The sequence below is a fragment of the Rhipicephalus sanguineus genome, chromosome 1 (genome assembly GCF_013339695.2).
Source record: "Rhipicephalus sanguineus isolate Rsan-2018 chromosome 1, BIME_Rsan_1.4, whole genome shotgun sequence".
NCBI lineage: Eukaryota > Metazoa > Arthropoda > Arachnida > Ixodida > Ixodidae > Rhipicephalus > Rhipicephalus sanguineus.
Window position 1 is genome coordinate 48785518 of NC_051176.1, and position 22950 is coordinate 48808467.

The 22950-nt window shown below is 44.8% G+C and overlaps 2 protein-coding genes across 2 annotated transcripts in view; both read right to left on the reverse strand.

Moving 5' to 3' along the window:
• Window positions 1–10614: 10614 nt before the first annotated feature.
• On the reverse strand, window positions 10615–13758 carry LOC119390994 (keratin-associated protein 19-2). Its single transcript, XM_037658701.2, has 3 exons — window positions 13549–13758; window positions 11326–11782; window positions 10615–10900 (listed from the first exon to the last, which is right to left on the reverse strand). The coding sequence occupies exons 1-2, from the start codon at window positions 13558–13560 to the stop codon at window positions 11336–11338; spliced, it is 459 nt and encodes a 152-aa protein (XP_037514629.1). The 5' UTR covers window positions 13561–13758; the 3' UTR covers window positions 10615–10900; window positions 11326–11335.
• Window positions 13574–22950, reverse strand: part of LOC119386048 (zinc finger BED domain-containing protein 4-like) — an 11637-nt gene continuing 2260 nt past the window's right edge. Inside the window, exon 2 of the mRNA XM_037653429.1 lies at window positions 13574–13827. Coding sequence (XP_037509357.1) covers window positions 13574–13827 — 254 coding nt within the window. The remainder of the gene's footprint in view (window positions 13828–22950) is intronic.

The following is a 22950-nucleotide window of genomic DNA, read 5'->3' on the forward strand; positions in this document are numbered from 1 at the left end:
TTCATTTCGTGTTAGCTTTTCGCTGTCTCGCGCTATTTATCATCCGGCACGGAGAAACCGCATTGCTTCGGGTGCGATGGCACTTATAGTGTCACTGAAGAGTGAAACTGTCGCCGGTAAAGCGATAGTTTGAAGTACTCGCGTTGTTCCAAGGTGTTTGCTTCTTGGCGTGAACAAGCAAAAGAAGGCTTCGTGCCACGGTTGGATGCATTTTCCAGGAGATATTAGGAAGTTCGTTATTACTTGGTGCACCGTACGGGCGCTATTGCGTTCAGCCTCAGCTAACTATGGTCTCCGCGGCTGGCACTAAACCCGCGACCTCGTACACGCAGCCCGATTCGACAGGCACTCAGATACCACCGGGAGGTGGAATCTAAAGGCAACCTAGTATCTGCACACAATATTAATAAAAGTTAGCCCATCGCTTTCTTACTCCTCGTTTTCTTCCCTTTTTCTTGTGGTTCTTCCTCTGATTATTATTATATTATTATTATTATTATTATTATTATTATTATTATTATTATTATTATTATTATTATTATTATTATTATTATTATTGTTGTTGTTGTTGTTGTTGTTGTTATTACTATTATTAGTAGTAGTAGTAGCAGTAGTAGTAGTAGTAGGAGGAGGAGGAGGAGGATTAATTTAAATGTTGAGGTTTTACGTCCCAAAACCACGATATGAATATGACGGATGCCATAGTAGAGGGCACCGGAAATTTCGACCACCTGGGGTTCTTTAACGTGCACCTAAATGTAAGTACACGAGCCTCACGCATTTTCGCCTCCACCGAAAATGCGTGTAGTAGTAGGAGTACGAGTGGTAGGAGTAGTATAGTCGGGCGGCCGAACACTCTGTGAATGCTGCCTTGAAAGCTGACCGGGTTTGTAGTTCACAGTCATGATTGCGGAACCTCTGGTTCATGATTCATGAACGTGAGCGCAATCATGAACGCAATAATGAGCGTGAACGATGTCTTTAACACCCCCAATGTGGCAATATGTACCGTAATGAAGGCATGAGGGGTGGGGTACGAAATACGACATTACAGATGATGAAATAATATATGCATATTGCACATTTATGTGTGTATTCATGTATGCATACATTTATAGTTATATTGTCACGTGGGTGTGACGGTAAAGAAAGCAGACCACAGGCAGTAGAGATGTAACTGTTTATTGGGCGAACATGTGCCCAGTAAAAGAAGTCACACTCAAAGTGCAGCGAAAGTGACAAGCACAGACGTCGGTCGTCGATAATCTGGTCTGCGGCATAACGCGTCGTCTTTTATACATCACTGATCGAACCTTCCAGCGTTATCGCTGGCGGTTGCGTAAGCTTCCAAACAAACTTGAATATTCGGGTCCTGCGCGTAATCTTAACAGAACAAAAAAATCGGCAGATCCCACTCCTTGTGGGAATCGGTTTCGTGCGAAGCAGTCAGCAAGTACTTTTATGCTGTATATTGTGGATTTGAGACAAGCGTTACGGGGTGGATCGACGTGTTTTTGTAAGTGTGGCAGTTGTGTCCACATCGTGGGCTTACCAGGCAGGTAGGCAACACTGGCGTTTAAACGGTAACTCTTAGTGTGATGTAACGTCAGCACTCACGTTAGCGCATATACGTCAGTATTATCGAAACAAACTGCGCTTTACGGTGCAGTGACGTGAATATCCTACATAACTTTCGTTAATCGTATTTCTCCGGAGTCCAGAAACGCTTCAATATAGCTTGCTGAATCACGGGAATACTAATGTAATGTTTATTAAACTGCTATAAAAGCGGAGCCAACACTGGATTCACTGACGTTAATATGATAGGACGACTTTATAGTAGGAGTACTTATGTAGTGTTTATTGTTTTCTCATAAAATTACATAGCCAGCACGATAACCACAATTGACGTTGCAACGACATTATGCCTGAATAGGCTGTTTTTCCAAAGCAGTTTCTAGACCTGGCGTGGCTCTGTGATAGTATAGCTGACTGCCACGCAGAATACTTGGGTTCGATTCCTGCTGGGATCCTACTTTTTATTCTCTGCATTCGTCGGGTCAACGCTGTTGATGTCGGTTTTGCTTAACACCCTCTAGTTTAAATTACCAATGTCTGTTCTCGCCGTTCCTAAGTAGACATAAACTGTCAATCACCTGTGGCGCATACCCGTACACTGCGGCCCGCGGTAAACGGGTATGTTCCACGCGTGTCTGAAGGAAAGGGTTTGACGACGTACGCAACAGGATTGTCACGTTATTCATGTCGTGACCCGACAGTCATATTAGTCAAATCCTCTTACGCTCCCATGCGAGTTTTGGTCTACACCAAGTTAAGGAGGTGATCATGAGAGCACCCAGACGTAGGCGGCTAGATAGATAGATAGATAGATAGATAGATAGATAGATAGATAGATAGATAGATAGATAGATAGATAGATAGATAGATAGATAGATAGATAGATAGATAGATAGATAGATAGATAGATAGATAGATAGATAGATAGATAGATAGATAGATAGATACGCTCAAAGTGCCGAAGATTCGCTAAGAAATGCTTCGCATTTATTATGAAACAATCGCGAAGCTTCCCAAACATTACGGCACGGCCTGCACCGAGTGATGCTAACAGCTAACAGGACTGATTCAGAACATCGACGAGGTATGCTTGAAGCGGCTTACAAGTGATGTGTAGGCAAGCAACCTAACGTATTCCTGTGCACTCCACGGGTGATGTTTCAGAAATCATGTTAGAGGCTGAAAGGATACCATTAATATGGGTAGGCCAGATAAAGTTGTTTGACACAGTAACTCCAGGATAACTGCATGTATTAGTTGACTCCAGAGGTGAGCTCTTAGTTGCGCACAAAAACGTGACAGAACTCAGGCTCGGAACGAAAGACGTGCTTTTGCATTTATTATCATTTAGGCTCATCATTGTGAAATATTGGAAACGTCATCCTCTAAGGTTCTCTGATAAGAAATGCTTAGTACGTTGTGGTACAGGAATCTGTCATCGGCGAACATACGTAAATTACAGGATACATGCAAATGTGTTGTCTTCAAAGATTAAGAATAGCAGCCGGCCCAGAAGGGATCACTGTGACACGACTGACGTTACTGAAACGGGGCTAGAGAAGTGGTTACTTACTACAAGGTGTTGCGATCGTTGTCTCTGTAAATATTCTAGCGCTGTTAATGAAGGTTTCTTTAAACTTAAACTTTGCTTCTTTCTGTCTGCATCAACGGCTACTTTTGTGATTAGTCAATTGCTGAGCTGCCAAAGCTGACCGACAACACGTTTGCGTAAGCACGCTATTTCAGTGGTAATTATGCAGGTTAAAGTGGGCAAATAAAGACAAGGACTCTAACTGTGTATCTTTCTTGGGCATCAAATTAGATTCTAACCTAAAGTTTTCTTAAAGGGACACTAAAGGCAAATAACAATTTATGTCAGAGTGAAAGCTCAATGTATGACAACTTCTAAAACGGCAATATTATCAACAGCAGTGCCCTACTTACCGAGAAATTAAGCTAAATGTATCACATGATGAGCGCCACGAGTGGGACATTTTCGAAGTGATTTCGATGACATGTGAGAGTCTGCCTACAATAAATCACTGGTAATCAAACTAGTAGCAATAAAAAAAGAACCTTCCGTGCATCAAAAGACGTAATAAAATGCTGTTTGTTCGTTTCCGTTTGATTCATGGAAAAAAGAACCTCTGTGGCGTTGCCATGGGGAACGGCGCGCGTGGTTCAAAGGTTCCGTTTTCGCCGAACTGCGCTTCGCCCGGCGCCCTGCTTCGCTCACGCGGTCGCGTCTCAGTGGTAGTTTCGGGATCGCGTACTGACGCGTGTGTTTTGCGCGCTCGTGAAGGTCGCTCTGACAAAGTTCGACAAAATGCCGCATGCATGTGATATCCGAATTGTGCACAACGCCAGTGCTACAGCAAGGAAACCAATGTGTCTTTTCACTGGTTGCCGCGGAATGAACCCTTACGCTCGAAGTGTCTTGGTGTCATGCCATTGCGCCAGTGTGCTAAACAGTCAAAAACTTTGCCTGTGTGCTCGCTGCACTTTCGTACGGAGGATTACGCGACCAACCGCAACTTGGTCAAGGCTTTCAATGTGCCCATCCGAGCAAGTCTTTGCCCCAGCGCCGTTCCATCGGTATTTCCCGAGTCCGAGAGTGAGCTCGTTGTCAAGTTCTCCGTCCACATCCACTGCGGCGATTGCGGCAAGCTTCGATGGCCGTTGTTGCTGCTATGGGTCCCGCTACGTTCACTCTGCTGCTACTGGTGTCGGTGGCCGCGCAGTAAAGGCGGGCAACGTTGGGCACGGCAGCAGTGACGTATGGAAGTCTGATTTCAGGCGGGTGATTTGAAGTGCGCTAACGCGATGAGGGCCGCTAAAACGTGATTTTATTTCAAAAGAAGCACTTCCTTGACATAAAAGTAGCACTACGAGGCTTCTGGACCACTATTTCAACAATCAACGTCGACTTAATATTTGCCTTTAGTGTCCCTTTAACACATTGCTTTCATTAAAGAAAAATGTACTTTCGGTATAAGACCACTAATTACATCAAAATCATATTTCTCCAAAAGTACATTATTACATATATAGCATTACACTTCGCCTTCATTCACAGTCATATCATTTATGGCATTGTCTCCTGGGATAATACGTATCACTGCCATTTATCATCTATTCAGCACTTAGAAAACCAAGAAATTCGCATCATCACCAATAGCAATTTCTTCACCACTGCGTTTCCATTGCTTCGTGACAACATATTACATATAACTGGCTTGAATAGCTATCATCTCACTATTATGTTTCATAAATTACTTAATAAGCAGCTCTCATACGAATTTATTGATTCCAGATATGTTAATAATAACAGTAATACCCGGTATGCATATAGCTCTAACTTTATTTTGCCTATTGTATGCATACTAACTACGGCAAAATAACCACGACATTCAAGGTCATAAAACTGTGGATGCTTTATTCTTAACTATCAAAACTTCATCATCTTTTCATGAATTCAAACATGCTATTAAGATTTTTTACTTGCAAATCTAAATTTACCTCCTTCAGAATATTGCCACTTATACAGCTCCTTGTTTCCGATCTTGACAATACTACATCATTTGTGCTATGATTAGTGTTTTATTAGTTGTATGCAGTTGCCAGTAGGTACTTTGCCCGTATGTCTTAACACGTGTAAATGAAACTATTAGATATTCGTTGTATTTTAATCGTTTCCTTGTTTTTGGTTCACCAGCTCGCTGTTTTCTTTTTTAACTTCTTCTTAACTATGATTAACCGAGGGTCCCGGTGCCGTCTTCGGCTATGGGACGCTCGTCTATATATTTTCCTATTTACCATTTCAGTGTACACTACAGAATAATCAAATGACTTTGACAGACTTTAAAAAGAAGTTTTGCTTGTGTGTGCTAAGATTATTTTATTGATGCAGCATTCGCACCTTTATCTTGGTATTAAAAGCGCTCCGAGCATTTTTTCAGGTCACCATTTTTTTTTTTCAGAATTAGCGTTGATGTTCAAGTGTTATCTTTTGTTTAATTTCAAGTTGACAAAGTGGCTTCTCCATATGCCACAAAGTGGGAAGTCATCAGATGTAACGTTACAGGCACAAAACCATACGCCACTCATATTTCTAAAGTCCCGCGCATTTGCCAATTGTTTTCTCGGTAAATTAGTGTTTCGGGTAAAAGCTTTTTCTGCCATAAGCTGTATGTAAAATATGACCTCTATGAAATTGATTATCTTTGTTTCAGTTCCTGCAGTGAGCATGCACTTGCTAAAATTTCTGTGAAGCACCGATAATGTAATGTTCATTGCTTTTTTTTTTTTCCTTCTTTTATGGTAGTGCGTTACCCTAATTTTAGGTAACGTAGAAGGGTAAGGCGTTTCTTTTTTTTTTTAGTGTAAATGGCATTTAGTTCTTTTTTTCTTTTTTTAAAACCTACAACACTGCCCACAAACGAGGCAGACATTGCTTGGTCATCATATGTAAATCAACATGCATGAATAAACGTAAGTCTCGTGGTGAAATTATCTAATGCCAAGCACCGTAATGGCTTTGGAAGAGCCAAGTCTACAACAAATAAATTAGACCAAGGAGATGAAGCCCAATGTATAGCGTGAAATGTCTGCAAAATAAAAAAATGAAAGTCAAATTCAAGTACCGCAAACAATACAGAAACATGACAAACACTTCTTTTTCTTTCCTGCCGTGTTCAGTACCGTGATATTATTACATAGAATTTCACTTTTTTTTTCATGCTTTCACGTCTAAAATGCCTGTTACAGAGTCGCTGGACGATGTCATAGTTTGATTCGTACTATGTACTTCATGTTTATGTGGATATTGAAAATCAAAAGGCGATTTATCGGAATGCCGATTTGGCATAGAATAAAAAACCGTTACAATCTCGCTGTCGGCTACCGGCGTATATAAATGGCAGCATATCAGAGCTTTCTAGAAGTCGGTTTTCTTTGTGCTGTCACCGTCAGGCTGTGCTGCTATCGATGTTGTATACGCGGTTCGTGCATGGAACGCTAGAAGGCCTCAAGAGACGCGCCAACCATGGACGCGCCGTGCGTTTGAGTGCAAGAACGACGAAGCCAATCGGTGGCAACGCCACGCTCTGCTCAATCGGCTCTGCTTCATCCAGGGCGGCGTTCTGGCTTCCGCTGATGGCATGGACATTGCTAGTGCACATGCCGGGGTTCCTGTTGTGAGGATCGAGCTGTGTGAATTCCATGACCTTGTACGTACGTGCACTGGCATTAGTGGAACAGACAGCAAGCATCAAGGTAAAGCTATCGTATCTTACGGGTGGGCGCTGACAAAAGCTGACTCTTACTACGCTCGGGCCATAAAATAACACATTTAATATGAGGCTCCCGCAGAAACAATATGGATCTGCGGCTGACCGCTAAACGTTTACACTGAAGAGAAAACGAAACTGCGTGTATGTCGCACACATTAATAATAATGTCTGAGGTGTAACGCCCCCAAAACCACGATATGATTATGAAGGACGCCGTAGGGGATGGCTCCGGAAAATTCGACCATTTGGTGTTCGTGCACTGACATCGCACAGTTCTTGGGCCTCTAACATTTCGCCTCCATCGAAATGCAACCGCCGCGGCCGCGATCAAACTGGGCGGCCTCTCGCACACATCGACCATGCATAACAAACATCACTTCATCTTTTGTAAGTGTGCTTGGCTTCCGCGCGGTTTGACTCGCTTGTAAAAAGAAATCAACTAGAAATTTCTACCACATCAGATGCGCTGTCTTGTGGCAGGTGGCTGTGGATTGCGTAGCTCAAGCGCGGCATAATAGAGGTAGAAAAATGGGTATCATGCCAATCGAACTGAACAAACACTGTTCGACTAAGTTTACTAACAAAAGTGTGAATTGTTGTTCCTAAACACAATCGTTAATTCATTTTACCTTCTTTATTATATGTGATGGGAATTTACCTATTTTTTTAAAGTCTGCAACTTAGGAGTCCACTGTCGATATCGGAAATATAAATAATCAGCGATACAAAGTACGGAAAGTGGAATACGTGATAGGAGCGTTTAACTTTGTCCCGTGACAGTGCACAAGCGTCAATTAAAGCGCTGGAAAGAAATTCACTAACAATTGCTTCCAATACTCACATTACAAATAAGTTGCTTTCATTTTTTGACGTTACCGTGGCTCATTAATTAGCGTAAAGCATTAATATGTTTTGTAACAAACGGTTTGCGGCTGCAAATTATATTCGTACAAAAGGGCTTTTTTTCATAGCGAGGTGGGGACGGGGGCCAGGGGACACACCAACTCGCCCAAAAACAAGTCCTTCCAGACGAGGGGCAGGTATATTGCGCTCTAACGAACATTTCATTTCGTTTCAGTGTTTTTTTTTTTTTTTTTGCACAAAATACGAAACTTATTGCAAGGCGTCATAGAACTAACAGGATCTCAAACGGATTGTTTGTTAATGCAACCATATCAGGCGACTGCTTACGAAGATTGAGAAAGGACAAAAGATGCTAACTGTTGCGTTTTAATTGAAATACGGGAATGACAAGGCACGTGGAAATTATACACAACAAACGGTACATTCCCTCGGGAGGGACATGCATTCACGTTCTCCTCATAATGCGCATCCCGCTTAACCAATTTAGCTACCCCCCCCCCCCCCCGGTCAGTCATGAATCCACTTTCTTGAGCTTGGTGTTTTGTATGCGTACATAATTAGCGCTGTAGTTTTAGTCAACACAGCTCAAGGCCAAGGCGGCGGAGTTCGAGCGACCTTTTAACCGCAGGAGGCACGTAGAACGCGAGTTTATGAGTCGCTAACTGGGGAACACAAACATGTCCTACGCTACATATCACCGAGATATGCCAGATTGAGACTCATTTGTTTACATCATAGCAGCTTATCACTTTTTTACATCATAGAAAGGCGTACTCTTACGATAGATGCGTATCGCGTGCGCGTGTGCAGAAGATTCCACCCTCTGATGTGCGTGTTCATGCGATCCTTATAAGAGCTGGTAAAAGCGCTTTGGTTTCGTATGGGCGTGTCCTTCGTTTGTACGCATCACGTATCGCTAAAAATAATGTTCTGTGATGTATCTAGCCATTAGAACTGAGATGAGTACGGAAATATGCGAGGCTAGTCTAACGATCTAGTTATAATGAAGTAACTTCTGCCCTTTCATAGATGTGGAAGGCCTATTATACAACGCTTCCTTCCACGTTGTATATTCGTTTGTTAGAGTGTCGCTGAAGCATACCAATTAACGTGCGGGCAGTTGCGAATCTTTGCTCGCCTCGACTTTAGTGATCTTTTTCCCGTTCAACCAGTGAATTCTAAATTGGTAAGACCCTCTTTTTGCATAAAATGTTCAAACAGAGAATTTTGGCGAATCAACTTTTAGGTACTCACCTACATCTCCTGGAAACTAAATTTTTTCCTCTTCTCTTTTTCTAGTCTATACGCCTTAATTCGAAAATAAAAATCCAAGAGACAATGGCTCCACTCACCCAGACTCGCTTTACTTTGCTGACTTAAAGAACCACTAAAATACGAATTGGTTCAATGGCTGCGGGTTCAATAATGCCCACTGCACCAGATTTACTATGCGAAAAAAAAAAAAGAGTTTGTGCAGTAAGCCTTTGTTGTAGGAACACATTTTAAAGTGTCCTAAAGATTTATTGAAGATGACGATTGATAGTGTAATAAAATAATTAAATTTTCAATTTGAGTCATCTAGGTGCATTTTCATATTTTTGGTTACTCGCGTTAATGAGTGCAAGTCACATTGAGGTGGTTATATGTTGGCATATAACGAGTGTCCGCTAATGCGTTAATATAGTTGCACGTATACAGGGTGTTTCAAGAAATGTGTCTGAAAATCATCAACACTAAGAAAAGTGCCATTTTTTCCCTGTCTTCATATAGTTTTTTTTTTTGTAGCGGCAGACATCTTAAGATAACTAGATGCATGAATTACGACACTAATGATTGAAATTCAATGAATTAAGTTTTTTTATTAGTGTGGAAAGGCGGTCTGCTCGAATAGGAGAATTAATGTTCTTCCTGCGAAGAGCCCACCGCCGCTTTGAAATTTCGAAAAAGCGACCTCTGGTAATTATCGCACAGTAATGAAATTCGAACAGATTTACCGACATAACTGATACCAAATCGGAGGTAAGCGCAACTAGCAGATGACCAGAATGACGTCATGGTTCACGACAACGTTTGCAGTGGCGTTAGTTGTTCTGCATTCCGTATATGCGCCATGCGTTTACAAGCAAAGCCCACACACCCACGGAACGAAGTCGATTGATGATTGATTTTACGACGCTCCCTCATTCTGAACGTCTCGGAAGAGCATGACAGCAGCAGCTTTTCCTCGTTTGGTTTCGCCGATGAAATTGGCCGGTTTCATTTTTCCGCAATAATTACCAAGGCCGCTTTTTCGAAATCTCTAGGCGGCAGTGGGCTCTTCGCAGGAAGGACTTCAATTCTCTCATTTGGCCCGACCGCCTCTCTTCAATAATTGAAAACTAATTAATTTAACTTCGATGCTTGCTGCCGCAATTGATGTATATGGTCCTCTTAAGATGTCTGCCGCTGCAGAAAAATCCTGAAGGCAGCGAGCGAATGTTGCACATTCTTTATTATTTAGGATCTTCGGACACAGTTCTTGAAGCACCCTGTATACTTCTGCGGCTCTATAGGCAGCGTTAAATAACGTGGTTTTGGGACATTAAACCCCAACAATTATTACTAGGCAGCGTTAAACGCACCGCGACACAAGGGACAATGACAGGTGCAATACCTCAACAGTTACTGATTCGTGCCTTGCAACTATCAAGATCACAATGTTTGCTGCATTACCTATACCATCAGAACTATTAGTTTTACTGTCCTTCGTGTACGATGCTACACAGAAATAAAGAACGAAGCTAATATTGTAACCACTGTGACACTTTTCATGATATCTAGAAAATCTTCAAAGTAACCGAACTTGGTTTTTCAAGAAAATGCACTCGGGGAACTCCAGCACTTGTGGAAAATAAATAGTCTTTTTTTATTCAATTGATTCATGACATCTCTGTTCATTGGGACAAGAAAGAGTGTTCTTACTGAAGGCCTCGGAAGATGCCTTCTAATGCCCATCGATGCTTTTTTTTCAATTGAGATGTATACTATTATACGTGCTGTTCTATGATCTACCAAGCTGAATGGTTCCTATTTCCTTCTTTGCCGATCAAGGCGATTCCGTTGCATATTAGGCGATGCATAGACAGGCGAGAGTGAAGTGATGAAAGCAGAAAGCGTTCGTGTAAATTCTGAAAAGAAACAACAGATAAATTACGGTTAGGAATGAACAAATAGAAGTGCTGACAAAAGAAGCTCTGTTAATGTAATAACAGTTGCATTATTATATACAAATGAATTTGTACTTCGAGTGAAACATAATTTGTAACTGCAATACCACCTAGCATGCCACAGATACATTGCACAGAACGTTTCTGCAAAAGTATAATAATTATTGCCGCGTTCTTCGCGTGCAAATTGTCATGCTTACGAGAGATTATGAAGTAAGCATTAAGTGTAGCATGGCAGCAGTTTACATGATATCATTGCTCAGGTTAGATAGTACCAGCGAAGTAGACAGAGACCAAAGACGGTGACAGCAACTGTAGTATGCTAGGGCATATTGATGACCAAATACGCGTCGTTGAAAGAACGAGACCGTAACGGTCGTTCGCACCTTTGGGTTACTAGCCAAGGTAGCCGCCCTGGTACCCCACGCCGTAGCGGTTGCCGCCTGCGCCGTAAGCTTGGTTGTTGTAAGCGTTTCCGGAGCTGCCCTGTCCGTAGCGGCGGTTGGCGCCGGCGTTCTGGGCAAGGCCGAAGGTCTCGCGATCTCCGTAGGTCTGCACATTGCCGTAGTCGCGGCGGTTGGTGCCTCCGTAGTTGTAGCCAAAGCCACCGTTTCCGTAAGCGTTTCCGTAGCCTCCGAGGCCAAAGCTTCCACCGCGGTTGAAGCCAGAACCGTAGGCTCCCACGCCGTAGCCCGGGTAGAAGCCTGTGCGTCCCTCAACCGCCTTGTCGCCTTCCGGAGCGGGCTTGGCCTCCTCAGCGGGAGCCTCAGCTGCTGGCGCCACTTCTTCAGCTGGGGCAGCCAGGGTGAGACCCAGGAGGGCCAACAAGACAGCGTAGGGCAGCTACAGAACAACAACAGAAGAGCAGTGTTAATCGAAGAAAGATGCTTTAAATTTACTTACATGGTTTGCATGGACTTTCAAGTTGAAGTTTAATACCAGGGACTCTATATCTCTAGTACATATTTCGATCATTGTTACATATCAGTGGCTATGGCGTAGGGTACTAAGCTCGAGGTCCTATGTACGATTCCAAGACTTCGAGCTTAGCAGTTAAAGTGAACCATCATTAAAGACGCCCAGGTGGCCAAATCTAATGCGAAAGTCTCCTCCACGGCATACCTTATAATTAAATGGCGATTTTATCACGTAACACGCAGAATTCAATTTAATGTAAATACCAGCCATGACAATGGTAAAAGAACTTGGTTATGACTGCACTGAAAATTGGCAGCTTTGAAGAAGAACGGCTATTTCGGCTAGTAATTGGTTAAAATGCATATTGAAAGGGTTTGCAGCGCAAGCAAGGTAGTGCTGAAGGAAAGGTTTTAAAGCGAGGAACGGAAAGCGTGTCGTCCCTCTTTGGTTTCCGTTCCTTGCTTTTAAACCTTTCCTTCAGAACTACCGTGCTTGCGCTGCAAACCCTTTCAATGTGCAGCTTTGAGGTCTGCCGCATTGAGATACGCTAATGCATTTTGCTATAAGTCGGCACAACTTCAGGCTTTGAAATGAGCACTGAAGGCTATAAATAAAGCCAGCAATGAGCATGAATATAGGTCTTCCATGGCTTACTTCGCAGCACGTGGTCACCTGCCAGCCTCTGCCGCAAGCGAAGACGCAATAAAAAGACCTTGTACCGAAGTAAAGCGGCCAGTCAGAGAAGAGTCATTGACATCACGATAAAAAAGAAATTGAGTACAGTTATGGAATTCAGGCGAAGGCTTTGGTCAAGAGGACAGGTCGTGCGGTTTTGACAAAAGCCGACGTTGTTTACGCGAACTATATTTCTGCGTAGTATATACAGTGATATATCGTTCCAAAATCAACTTAAACCTGCAGCATGGCATGCAAGACATGAAGTGACTTACACAAATTGGCAATCATGTTGCATTAAGATTTGCATTCGCCTAAATTTTACTTACGGCTACGTTTCGTAAGCGCTGTTTTTCTCACACGTTTTAAAAATACATCACTGTAGTCAAGAATCTAGATCATCGCCATAACAGCTCGACGACGACTGGTTCTATACCGCTGAATTACTAATGTGACATGGAAAGTCGTCATTATAAAACCGTCCGTTCTAATCTTGAGTTACAAGGGCAAAATCGCGTATCTTTCGAATTGAAAAGCAAACAAGATCCCTCAAACAAATTCGCACATTAATATGTATTAACGCCGCTCAAATGAGCCCACCCAAACGTGTGTGGTCTACATTCAGGCTATCAATGAACCAAGATTAGTTTATCTGCCACAAACTGTTCAACCACACGAACCACTACGTAAATTATTGGCGGAAATAAACACCCCAAAACATCGCATACGAGATGCGATCTTCGCTCCCAGTGACAAATGGGTACCATTAGCCAACGTCACGGGACTGTAGTGAAGTATAAACATCCAAACAAGCCCGTATTGACAGCGACCACATTCCCTTTCCTGCTTTGCGCATCTGTCTTTGCCCTTACCCCCGTCGGCGACAAATCGGAGCCCAGGCGACACACGTGAGCTCGTATTATCGGTCGCATGCTAAACAGTGTGTCAACCTCGACTCGTTTTCCCACAAGCATCAATCGAGCACTCGGGAGGACGAAGCCACATTCACTGCTTACCAGGCGGCTCATGTCGGCGGTGGTGTCAGCTGTCTGGAGAGCTCAGCAGCGGATTGTAGCCGGGCAGAGTTGGAAAGCCGCTTTTTATAACGAGGCCCGTGGAGCGGGCGGTCGGCCCGTGGGGGCCAGCGACACGCTTGCAGCGGGCCGTGTTTCCCAGGCCGGAGAGCGAACCACGCACACGGCGACTCAAAGTGCCCGCGTCCGGTGCAACAACCCTCTCGGAAGCGAAATCACCCGGGAAGGAGGCGAGAAGGAGGGTTGTGCGTTGAGCGAGGGCTGCGGAGAGTGCACGAAAGGTACACTGGGCTTGCTCAAAATGTCGGGAGGTTGTGGGAGGGGGAGATGCTGCTGCTGGTCGGCCGACCATGCGTGCAGCCGGAGGCTACGGAGTCGTCAGCCGATTTCGCGGAACACTAGCCCCCTGGCTTGCACCAGGTATCCCGCAGTGTGAAAGCGGACGACCCGTGTGCAGTCACTGAGTATGTAAGAGAGTGAGCGGAAACAGGCGCTGAGAAGATTAAAAAAACAAACGACAAAAACGGGCAACCTTCGTGCGGTTAAGATGGCGCCAGTTGATATAGGGGTGCCCCCACGTGTCGCACCTGACTCAGACTACTCCGGGAGAGAAGGCGATGGAGGACGAAAGAAATAAACAAACAGTACTGGACCATGCAGACGAGAAGCGAGCACGTGCATGAACTAAATACAACCGAACCGGCAGTTACAAAACCGAAATGCCGAGATAGCTTACGTACCAAATGGAGGGGGAAGGAAAGAGAAGTGGACAGGTGACCTTCGAAGTGCTTCTTGTCCATCTTTATTTTTCGGCTGGCCGAATTCTCGCGTGCGGGCCACCGCTCAGCGGGATGCTGCGCCTGCAGTGATGCTCGCTCATTTAGCCGTGTGGGTTCTCCTAAGTGGCCGTGCGACTCCAGCGTGGCACTGTTCTCGTTCTCCCTGCGCGGCGCCGGGTGGAGCTGAGATCGCGGCACGCGCGATTCGCTCGTAGCGCCTCTGTTGCACTGACCGTTTTCAAGGTGAACAGTACAGGCTTCGATGGCCGAGCGGTAACGCCGAAAAATAGGCAGCTGGGCAGGGTCAGGACAAACAAGCCACTTAAAGATAGTATTTCACGACCGGAGGCCGTCCATTCGCGTGCATGGTAAAAGAACCAATTGGAGGATCAGCAATCAGGGAGTCAAGCATCTAGCCGGGTGACGCAGGTATAGTATACTCACTACCACAAGCTAAAACCCTGCAAGCAAAGATTGGGAATGCAGTGAGAGCCAGATTTAGTCTCTAGTATACTTTATTTGTGTACAGTTAGAGATAACCTTTATTACAAATGTCTAGTTTCATTTCATAACGAAATAAATTGTTAAAATTTAGTGACGGGTACATTCTCCTTATAGTTGTTGCGCTTCAAGGGCTAACTTGGTGATGTCAGCACCTTCTGCCGTCATCTGGAAGGATATGTCTCAGGAAGCGACCAAGACGGAAGCAGGCGATGCATTTCAGAAGCGGAAGGGTGTGCTTTTCTTGGCAGATGAAATCGCTTTCTTAAGAACAAAAGGGAGTGACGCGCAACCATGTGGCAGCTAAGGCGTACATACGCCTCGAGTTTTATCAATATCGCAAACAGTTTTCTATAATACGGATAAGACTGCAACAATGTCTGCTTTCTGTCACCTATTTCGGCATTAACTGGCTGTTTGTTCTGTAACGCTTTACCAGATATATTGAGCAGTGCTCTTTTGATAGACAAAGCTCGCCTATAGAAAGCTCACCCATCCTTAAAATGATGAAACATGTTAGGATTTTGAAAGCCACATACTGAAAGCTGTTTGTAGCATTTTTTTTCTCCCCCCACCCCACTTCCTTATAATTCATCAGCCACTAAGAAGCCAAGAGGAAGATTTTGAGTCAGACATTCATCGGGCTACAAATAAAAAAATTGGCCGCGTATCTGCGTGCTTCGCTGCAAATGTCGTCTAAAGACGATAGAAGAGGCGCTGCGTGAGATATGGGCCATCTGGCAATACGTCGGGAAACATGAGTGCTGTGTTGCGGGCTGGTAGTCCCGAAGTACGAAGGCCCCTACCGTGTCCTACGTCAAGCATCCCCAGTTAACTATATGATTGAGCCTGTTCAATCATCTACGAACCGCCGTCGTCGCGGCCGCGAGACTGTTCACGTCGATCGACTGAAGCCGCATTATGACCCACCAGTTGTACCTGTTCCTTAGGTCGCCAGGATGGCTCCTTTTCCGCGGGGGAGTGATTTGTAACATGGTAGGGCGCAGACAAGAACGCCTGCGAAAGAAGAAGACGAAGACGGTTGTTGTTGGCGCTCGCGCTTGCTCGGCTTGGACCGCTGATCGCTTCAGCTGTGGCAATCTTTTAAGTCTCAACGTTAAACGCATACCATCAAGGTCTTTAAAATTGCGTATCTATGTATTTTCTGTTAAAGGAACACACCGTCTAATACTTACCTAGTGATGTTGCGCCTCAGATATGCGTAATGTTTGCTTTTTGATCAACAATGTACACAAGTATGAACTTAGTCAGCCGTTCACGATGGCTGGCCCTTGGGCAAGTGGTTCAACTTTGGCCGAGTGGCTGAATCGAGGGACGTGCCGACAAACAAAAAAGACAGACAGAAGGACAGACAGAAGGACAGACAGAAAGACAGACCAAAATTTCGGCGTTTAAGTTCCCCAAGAAAGACTATCGTCTTTAAAAAAGAAATGACTACGAACATATTCTACATGAAGTACAACGCAGTAGTCAGAAAGATTGGACATTCAGCGGAAAATGACTCGTAAGGTACAAACGTGGCACCTGAATAGTAGTTGCTCCAAGTGCCATCCTGAGAGGGAAGATTTGTTGCTACGCTGCTAATATCCGAAGTACAAGTTCTGCACATGTGATCTCGCTTCGGTAGTAAAAGTACCACTCTAGAGCATCATATTTGCTTGAACGTGCAGCGCGGCACAGACGAGGAACAAACAGTTGTACGGGACACAAGCGCTCGTCTCGTCCCTCGTCTGTGCCGCACCGCGTGTTCAACTAAATATGCTAACGAGCGAACTTGTCAATCTTTCCGTGTTAATCTAGAGCATCAGCAATAGCAGTGACTAACTTTGTCATCGTTCGATCTAGATGACAACCCGCCATGGCAGCCCAGTAGCCATAGGCGTGCGCAGGGTTCCTCATCAGGGGAGGCGAAGGTTCATCGCAGCGCCCCCCCCCCCTTGTAAGTCCATGTACGAGGCAGATTTTGCGCCCCCCCCAACTTAAGTTATTAGGGGGGGCGGCCGCCCCCCCTGCCCTCCCTGTGCGCACGCCTATGACAGTAGCTACGGTGTTGCCATGCTGAGCTGGAGGTCGCGCGCTGGATGGATGGATGCTATGAGCGTCCCCTTTATAACGGGGCGGTGACAAGTGTGCCACCAGGCTCGAAAAAAAAAAACCTTTACTCTTTTTTTTTAGCGTTGGCCTAGTGTCTTTACTTCAATTAAAACTATTTTACTGCAGAAGAAAAAAAAAACCTTAAGTTTTCAGCTCCGTTCTGTGCCCTTTACGACAGAATGTCCTTATTTTTTCCCATTATTTATTTTTGTCCTTTCTCTCTAGTTTTCTGCCACCAATACTCTAACCGTCTCTTACTTATTTCAATCGCGGGTGTGTTCAGCTTTCCATTGTCTCTAAAACCCAAGGCGTCGTGTAGGCTCGTGCCCAAACGTACACCTGGGTGGATGTCTCCACATTCAATCAGAACATGCTCCGCCGTTTCCTGATCTTCCCCGCAGCACGTGCATTGTTCTTCTTCTTTACTGAATCTCGCTTTATATAACTACCCGTTCTAAGGCAACCCGATCTCGCTTCAGACAGTAAAGCGCTTCCAATTGAATTGTCGTAAAATGCCTACCTCCTTATTTCATTTTTGCCCTTTCGGTAGTTACTCAAAGCCGGTTTTTTCTCCATAGCTGCCATCCAGTAAAACCTCTCCGCCTCTCTGACTTTTCGTTTAACGCTCTTTGTTGACATACTGCTTACACTACCAGCCGTATATTTACTAGTGAGCCTCCTAGTTCTTTTTCTCCACTGTGTGTCCACGCTCTTCCTATACAAGTAACGGAACACCTTCTCTGCCCATCTGCTCTCCTTCATATTCCTTAGCCTTTCTTCGAACCTTATTTTGCTCGGAGCCTCCCTCGCCTCAAAACCTGCCCATCCCATATCGCCCTTTACAGCCTCATTTCTCGTCTTCCCGTGAGCACCCAACGCGAGGCGTCCCACAGTCCTTTGGGGCACAGGCCACAGCGGCCTCTTTCGACATGGAGGCGAAACTCAAAAACAAAACAAAAAAGCACGAGAACAAAGGGAGAAAAAACGCTCGTGCACATGGACTGAGGTTTCTTGATGGAATCTAAGATGGTCAAAATCAATCCGAAGTTCCAAAAATAATTTACAATAGGTATACCTGGTATACATATGAAATGAAGCTTTCACGCGATCTGAAATGTAAAATTTTGTAATGAAAAGAGACCCCCTCCCCCGTTTCTCTTTTTAAGCATGCACACGCATCCTGTAAGTCTCAACAAAGGAAACCTACGAAGTGCTGCAGGAAAACTGGTGTCACTAGTTTGCTTCTTCTTACCAGGTTGGACCGACACCCACGTGTATTGAATGTTTATTTATTGCAAACATCTTACGGCATGCCTCTTGCAATAACTATTGCTCTTTCTTGAGTAAAGAGCGTGTTTTCCCTCGTTCAAGATGGTCTGACTCCAGGGCAATACGTGCGAGGACTTTCCTTTGCAAATATAACTGAGCACTTTTAATGATCAACTGATGCAATATTAAGTATATGCCGCGCTCACTGCAACAAAATGAATAATTTATGCACTGACAGAGCATACTAAGGTGCTCCGTAAACTATAAACATTTCTTTCGTAACATGGCAAGATTAGCTTGAAATTTAGTTTTTCCTAAAATGCATGTATGATTGCTGCGCGGTTCGCTTTGGGCCCCGCTAGATCATAAAGATAACTTTTTTTAATGCTAACCTGATATAATCGAGTCATGTTACCCTAACAACGTAATATCAATGCATCCTGTTTGTTGCTTCAAATCAGCAAAAACAGCAATAATATTAAGGGGAAAATATCCTCTAAAGTATGACGCAATCATTTACCGTGTTGTCATAATCATGCCATAATCTAGTGTATAAAACAACTTATAGTGGGGTGGGAGTTTCTTTTTTGTTTTATTGACAATTAACAAGGGGCATGATAGTAGTATATATACAGAGAGATGAAATCAAGGCTTCGACGGACACCAGTCTGGTCGGGAAGAATCTTTGAATAAAAATAAAAAGGCGAGGACACCGACCAGAAAGGGATGAACGATGTATTGACATTTCGGCACCCAGAACGGGAGCCTCGTTCACACCAGAAAAACTAAAAAAAAATTATTGTGAACAAGGCTCCCGTTCTGGGTGCCAAACGTCAATATATTGTTTATTCTTTGTGGTCGGTGTCCTCGCCTTCTTATTTTTATTCAGAGACAGAGAGAAGTAGATGAAAAGGAAATGCAGGGAGCATAGGCGTGCGCACAGGGGGGGCAGGCCCCCCCCCCCTAATCACCTAGGAAGGGGGCTCAAAATCTGCCCCGTACATTGACCCTTCTAGTCACCTAAGCTGGGGGGGGGGGCAAAATCTGCCCCATACATTGACTTAGTAGGGTGGGGGGGCGCTGCGATGAACCTTTGCCCCCCTGATGGGGAACCCTGCGCACGCTTATGGCAGGGAGTGTTACCTTGGTACTAGCAACTGGTTTTCTACCCTGCACAGCAGTGGGCGAAAGGGGGTCAGAAAAGGCCACATACACACACAAGCATAGCGTTCCAATCCGAGCCGTTCTGATAGACCGGTTGAACTAAATACTGTTACTGCTAAATATATATATATATATATATATATATATATATATATATATATATATATATATATATATATATATATATATATATACACACACACACACACACACACACACACACACACACACACACACACCACACACACACATTTATATCAGCCTTGTAATGGGCCCATGTCACTGCTTTGTTCAGTATGAATGTTCAGCCAATGAATTAACCTATCAGATGCAAAAAGCATTTTGAAGTTTCCCCGTATTAAACCAAGCGGAACCGAATAAGCTAATTTCCTTGAAGCAAAACACGCAATCAGAGAAGGACGGCATGAAGTTGTGGAGATCAGACGAAATTGTGGAAATTGTATTCTGCAGGGTGTGGATTCGATACCCGGCCACGGCGACCGCACTTGGATGGGCGCGAAATTCAAAAACACCAGGGTGGATTCAGGTGCAAGCTAAAAAAAAAAAAAACGGCGGTCAAGACTAATCTGGCGTGCTCCTACTACGGCGTACCTCATAATCATGACGGGGCTTTGACACTTAAAATCCTCAAATTTTTTGGTCCTTCACTGTAACTTTCCAATTTGCGCCAAACAAAAATGTCATATATTTTCACAAAAAAAATAATAAGTAACGCCAGTTCAGTCCAAGCCATTTACTACAACGGGTGAGCATTTCAAGGACCGGGCAAGCCCCCTGGCCTCGATAATCTACGACCGATCTAACTCACATCGTGCGTGGAAAAGGTTGCTGAACATGCAATACTGAATCGATTATCTCAGTACCTGGGAGAGCACGAGGTTTACCCTCACACATACATTGTCTATCTACGCAATATGACATGCTCCTACTAAAGAACCAAATAATCAGCCACAGGAGTAGGGACACGAGGGGAGTACTGGGACTAGACATGGAGAAAGCCTTCAATAATATTCACCATACGTTTATGCTCAAAACCATTTCTAACCTTGGTTTGGGTAGTCACTTTTATCAATACGTAGAAACCTTTCTCAGTGGAAGGATGGCAGCGCTCAAGGCTGGGAACCTAACATCAGATACAATGAAGCTAGGCAACTGAGGCACACCCCAAGGAGCGGTCATCTCGCTCACTCTTTCCAATATCTCTGTGGTACGATCGCCAGGAGACTGGAAGACATCGAAGGCATGTAATACACCATTTATGCGGACGACGCCACGATAGGGTATACTGGAGGCAGCGACGGAGAAATAGAAGAAAAATTACAAGAAGCTGTAAACGTCACTGAAGAGTACCTCATCCCAGCGGGACTCCGATACTCACCCAAGAAATCGGAGCTCCTGCTAAGAAAAGAGGCCGCAAAACTAGGGGATGGATTCCTCCAGGGGAGAACGACATAACGCTCTATACCATGAGCGGAAGCGTCATCCCAACGGTAGATTCTATCCGGGTCCTGGGCTTGGTGATAAAAGCCAACGGCTCCAATAATCAAATGATTCAACGTATCGCTAAGAAAGTGGACAACGCAACGCCTCTGTGCTATGTCACTTCGCCTACGTACCAGCCATGCACGTGTGGCAGAGATCAGAAAGAGACAAACTCAATGCATTTTTAAGGAAGGTGATCAAGGTATACCTCTTGGACTACCTATGTACACCGAAACTGAAAGACGCATGCACATAGGGATGCACAACAGAGCGGAGAAATAGCCGAGGCACAAGAAAGAGCTCAGTTCAATAGACTCTTCACCATGTTATCAGGAAGGAACATCCTCTAATGAATTGGTATGCCAATTACAGCAATAGATAATACCCACAACAAAATTCCCAACGACCTGCGGGAGAATATCACAGTTACGCCTGTTCCATGGAATGTTCATCCCATACATAATGCGAGCACAAGGCAAGCCAGAGCCAATGCCCTGCTCGAACAAGCTAAAAATCAGGCTAAAGAATGCTCATTCGTTGACGTGGATTTCATGTCCAATAAACGAGCATTCACAGTGGTAATTGTGAACGGCAAAGGTGAACTCATCAGCTCGGCTTCTACGTACACCACAGAATCAGAAATTGCTGAGCAATAAGCCATCGCATAAGCACTTTTAGACCCAAAGAGATCCAGAATCCACAGTGATTCTAGGGCAGCCGTGCAAGCATTTGCCAAATGAGTCATCTCTAGAAATGCCCTGGCAATTCTCGAGGGCAAGGTCGTCAAACCGCACTTGACCATTTGGTTTCCTGCTCATATGGGAGAAATCAGAGGTGCTCCCGCGAACCTCAACAAATCTGCCCACAATGCTACACGACAACTTGCCAACCGTGCAGTAACAAGGCAAGAAGATGCTGAGGTTCCGGATTGTAAGGATCACCTCCTCTCTTACAACGAGCTAACCAAGCACTTCTACCTAGGCCGCAGGGACTTGCCCGCTCCGCACAGTAAACTGAATAGATCTCAGGCCATTACGCTAAGGCTCTTACAAACAAGAGCCTATCCAACCCCGTTGTTAATTAACAAGATTTATCCGGAGTTCTCTACTCCTACAAGACACCATAAATGCAACGACACCATAGATCTCAGTGATATGTTCTGGCGTTGTTCCGCGTTGCGCAGCGACAAGGAAAACACTGAAGAGCGGTGGGACGCAGCTGTACGCAGTCTGTAACGAGCTGTATAGCGAGACAAAGCTCTAGACAAGACGCTCGTGTTTCTGTACGGAGAATCGCGATGACTTAATCGTCATCGGGCAGTAACGAGGCCGTTTATGCAATCACACAAAAAAATGTATTTACAAAAGACTAGAAAGGTCTAATAATAAATGAAGTAAGAAAACAATTATAAAATGCTTGGAATGCTGGAGTAAGAGTCACAAGGGCTTAATACAAAAGACAGAAAGAGTTCACCGGAGAGGAAAGTCCCGGCGGCAAACTCGACGCTGGGAGGGGACGGCCGACGCTGGAGTAGAACGGTGCGTCCGATGACAGGCGCGGTCAAGAACGCGGCTCACTGCGGAGGTCGTTGACCTGGATCATGCAAGGCGTTTGCCATGCCCTTCTCGAACGCTGGCTGGCGCTCGCTGCCGTAGATCCTGGATTCGCCTGGCGGAAACGTCCTGGCGACGTTTCACCCACGCCAGGCCCGAAGCGCAAGGACGGCTGGTGGGGCCCCAGGTGGGAGCCTGCTGAGACCTCGAGTCCGCAACCCGACGGGTCACTGCTCCCACGCCCTGGTTCTTCGACCTCCAGCCACGTCTGCCTCACTTCTCCTTCTACTTCGAACCACCACGTTCCCCGATTTTCGTGCGTCGTCTTCTTCGATGGCCTCTGTGGCGCGCACTTCAAACACGATTACGCCACTTCGCCTCACGCACGGCCACTTCAGTTATCACACATGCCCTTCCTTCGGGAAAAGTTTTTTTTTGAAAAAAAAAAAAACTTTGTAGCTACGTCGTAGTCGCAATCACCACTTGTCCGCGCAAGAACA